The sequence below is a fragment of the Dendroctonus ponderosae genome, unplaced genomic scaffold (genome assembly GCF_020466585.1).
Source record: "Dendroctonus ponderosae isolate FM_Combo_2020 unplaced genomic scaffold, Dpon_F_20191213v2 Dpon_F_20191213_1, whole genome shotgun sequence".
Lineage (NCBI taxonomy): Eukaryota > Metazoa > Arthropoda > Insecta > Coleoptera > Curculionidae > Dendroctonus > Dendroctonus ponderosae.
In genome coordinates, this window is record NW_026017110.1 from 8093361 (window position 1) to 8095996 (window position 2636).

The 2636-nt window shown below is 45.8% G+C and overlaps 1 protein-coding gene across 1 annotated transcript; it reads right to left on the minus strand.

The window, feature by feature from the left end:
* Nucleotides 1-887: 887 nt before the first annotated feature.
* Nucleotides 888-2636, minus strand: LOC109532809 (acylglycerol kinase, mitochondrial; the record flags this gene model as incomplete). Its single annotated transcript, XM_048670649.1, is given in 5 exon segments — nt 888-1112; nt 1165-1546; nt 1606-1900; nt 1953-2293; nt 2360-2636. Coding segments are annotated over 5 exon segments (1287 nt in total). The 3' UTR covers nt 888-953.

Sequence of the window (2636 nt, forward strand, 5' to 3'; positions counted from 1 at the left end):
CTGCACAACCCTTCCAACCAACTACTATACGAACGCACAAACATGACCAAAATTTCGGAAAGACTAATACACTTACAGACAAAATGGACAAACAATCCTCACAACTGGACCATACTGAATCCCCTTTGCCTAACAAGACGGGCAAAACATTCCCGTTTTCGTACCCCAACAGACTAGAACACCTACAAACGCAACTGAACTAACGACTAAGACCTGTTTGTTTTGTGGGCCGGGAATTTTTTTTCTTTTTTTTTATCACTGATTCAATTATACCAGTGTTAGGAATAGGACTTAATTTTAGAATAAGCTAGGCTAAGACATATATGTACTACTCAAGGGCAGAAAGACCGATTGGGTCGATAGCCTTTTTCTATAGGAAATAAAGATTATTTATCTTAAATCGCCCTTAAAAAATAATCTCAGTTTTTTGCGAGCTAAAATTTCAAGTACCTATCAGAACTGATTTAAAAATCGGGATTTTCTGTTTAGCTTAGTGCTAATGTTGCGACTTCCCGCAGCTTCGATTGTTTCCTGAGCCCTAGCACAAGTTTCGAAAACTATACGTCCATCTTCAAGGGCTTTTCAAAATGAAGCAGACACTCGGATTCTAATGAGATTTTCTTAGCTTTTAACTACAACCTTCATTTTCACTGTGCTAAAGTGGCTGCTTCTCAAGCAAGCATTCTGCCAGCTAAAATGAAATATTTCACACATTTACCCACCCTCCTTTAAAAGGGTGCAACTTCCAAACGAAGTGGCAAGGTGAAATCTTTACCATCTGGAACTGATAATTGACTCGGAAGCCCAGAATATTTCATTAAAATCGCGTTGATTTTGCTCCTTTTTACCTTTGCTAGGAGTAAGATCTGTTAAATAAGACAAACTTCTTCAGTGGCTAATTCGCTTAAATTTTCGCACCGCGTGTAGAAAACAAAGTCAATCGGTCACCACTCCTAAACGGCCTCCTGACAAAACATGTTCAACACCTTCGGCAGCAATGTCACCCTGATCGGTTTCACCTCGTAATTTTCATTGTCGATGGAAAACCACGCTTCTTCACTGCCCTTCTTCGGGTTGATTTCTATCGTCCGGGCCTCAATCGCCTCCTTGACCTGCAGATGAACAGAAAGTCCAGTTGCAGGACACCAATCTGGGGTCGATTACCTCTCTACTCTCGCCCAGCTCGGATTTCCAGCCTTGTTTCACAAAGTCCATGTAGTCAACGTTCTGCGGCCCGATGCGGAGATTCAACTTGGGGTCTCCGTCAGTCCTAATTGCATTGGAGGTGAACAGAGTCAAATCGGCGGTGGTCACTTGCTTTTCCATCTGCTGCGTGCATTGGGGATTGTGGATTCTTTGGTACTTCAAGCTGTCGTCCTTCTTGATAAAACTAATGCCCAGTTGATTGATTAGGGAGTTGTACCTTTGAAACCACCAGGACTTGGGCTGGGTGCTGGTTTGTACTTGACGGCAGTTGGAGCAGCCCGTGCAAGGCGGACTGTACACTAGTTGAGCTTGGCAGTCCCAGGACAAGCTGCCTTTCAGTCTATGAAGCCATTTATTGAATATCTTCGATTCCCAGTGGGTTAGTGCATCCGGCCTTACCCGTTCAGAAGATAAGTGGCGTACTTCTTCAGCCCCCCGAAGTACCAGTAGCTGTCCTTTTTCACCTCGGCGTCCCGATAGGCGCCCCATTTGATCCCGGAAACGGCGTAGATCGGCTTGCGACTTTCATGTGCCTCAGTGTCGAGTATTTCGATCCTCATCACGTCCACGGGCTTCGTTACTTCCTCGATTACTGCCATGGTGGCGTCCGCCAAAGACTTCACTTTTTCCAGTTTGGTTTCCGCAGGAAACAGCAGCCTGGCCACTGTGTTGTTCTTGCCCAGGGGCAGAACTCCTGCAAGCAAAATCTTCAATACTCTCTTCGCATCAAACGCTTTCGGTCTTACCAATGGGAACTACGCAGTTCTCGTTGGTGCGCCTCAGAAGCCCAGTGACCACCTCAGACAAGGTTCCGTCGCCTCCAGCAACCACCACAGCTTCTGCATCAGCAACAGACTCAATCAGCTGCTTGGCATGACCTTCTGACTCTGTTTTGATCACCTCCAAGCTGATCCCTGCTAGATGAAGCAGAGGGGCGCAATATTTCTCAAACTCCGCCTGTGCTTTGCGTTTATTCGCGTTCGGGTTCAGGATTACAGTCACAGTTCGCGGGTTCTGGTTAACAGCAATCGGGCGACTTCCCAACTGGGCGGCCCTTTCGCAATAGCCCTTCATCAGGCTTCGGGTGCTGTAACGAGCATTCGATGTCGATCAAGTTCATGGGTTTATGTGAAAATTTGCGTAAATTACTCACTCAAAGTAGTGTTTGGTGTAGGAGCCCCCCCATGTCAAGACAATGACAGCAAAGGTTGATTTTTTCCAGTTGTTCCGTAAAGTGCGGGCGGTTTTCACCACAAAGGCCATGCTGCTTTGAACTGAGCCGAAATTGAAGGAAAATTAGTGAGTTTGTTTTCTGTATCGCATTCAGTAGACAAATTGAGACAATTAGGCATTCCAACGACCTGTCAAAGCCGTCAAAAATGGCCGCTTGTGGGCAAACATAGACTTGTTGTTATCTTCTTCAGTTGCTT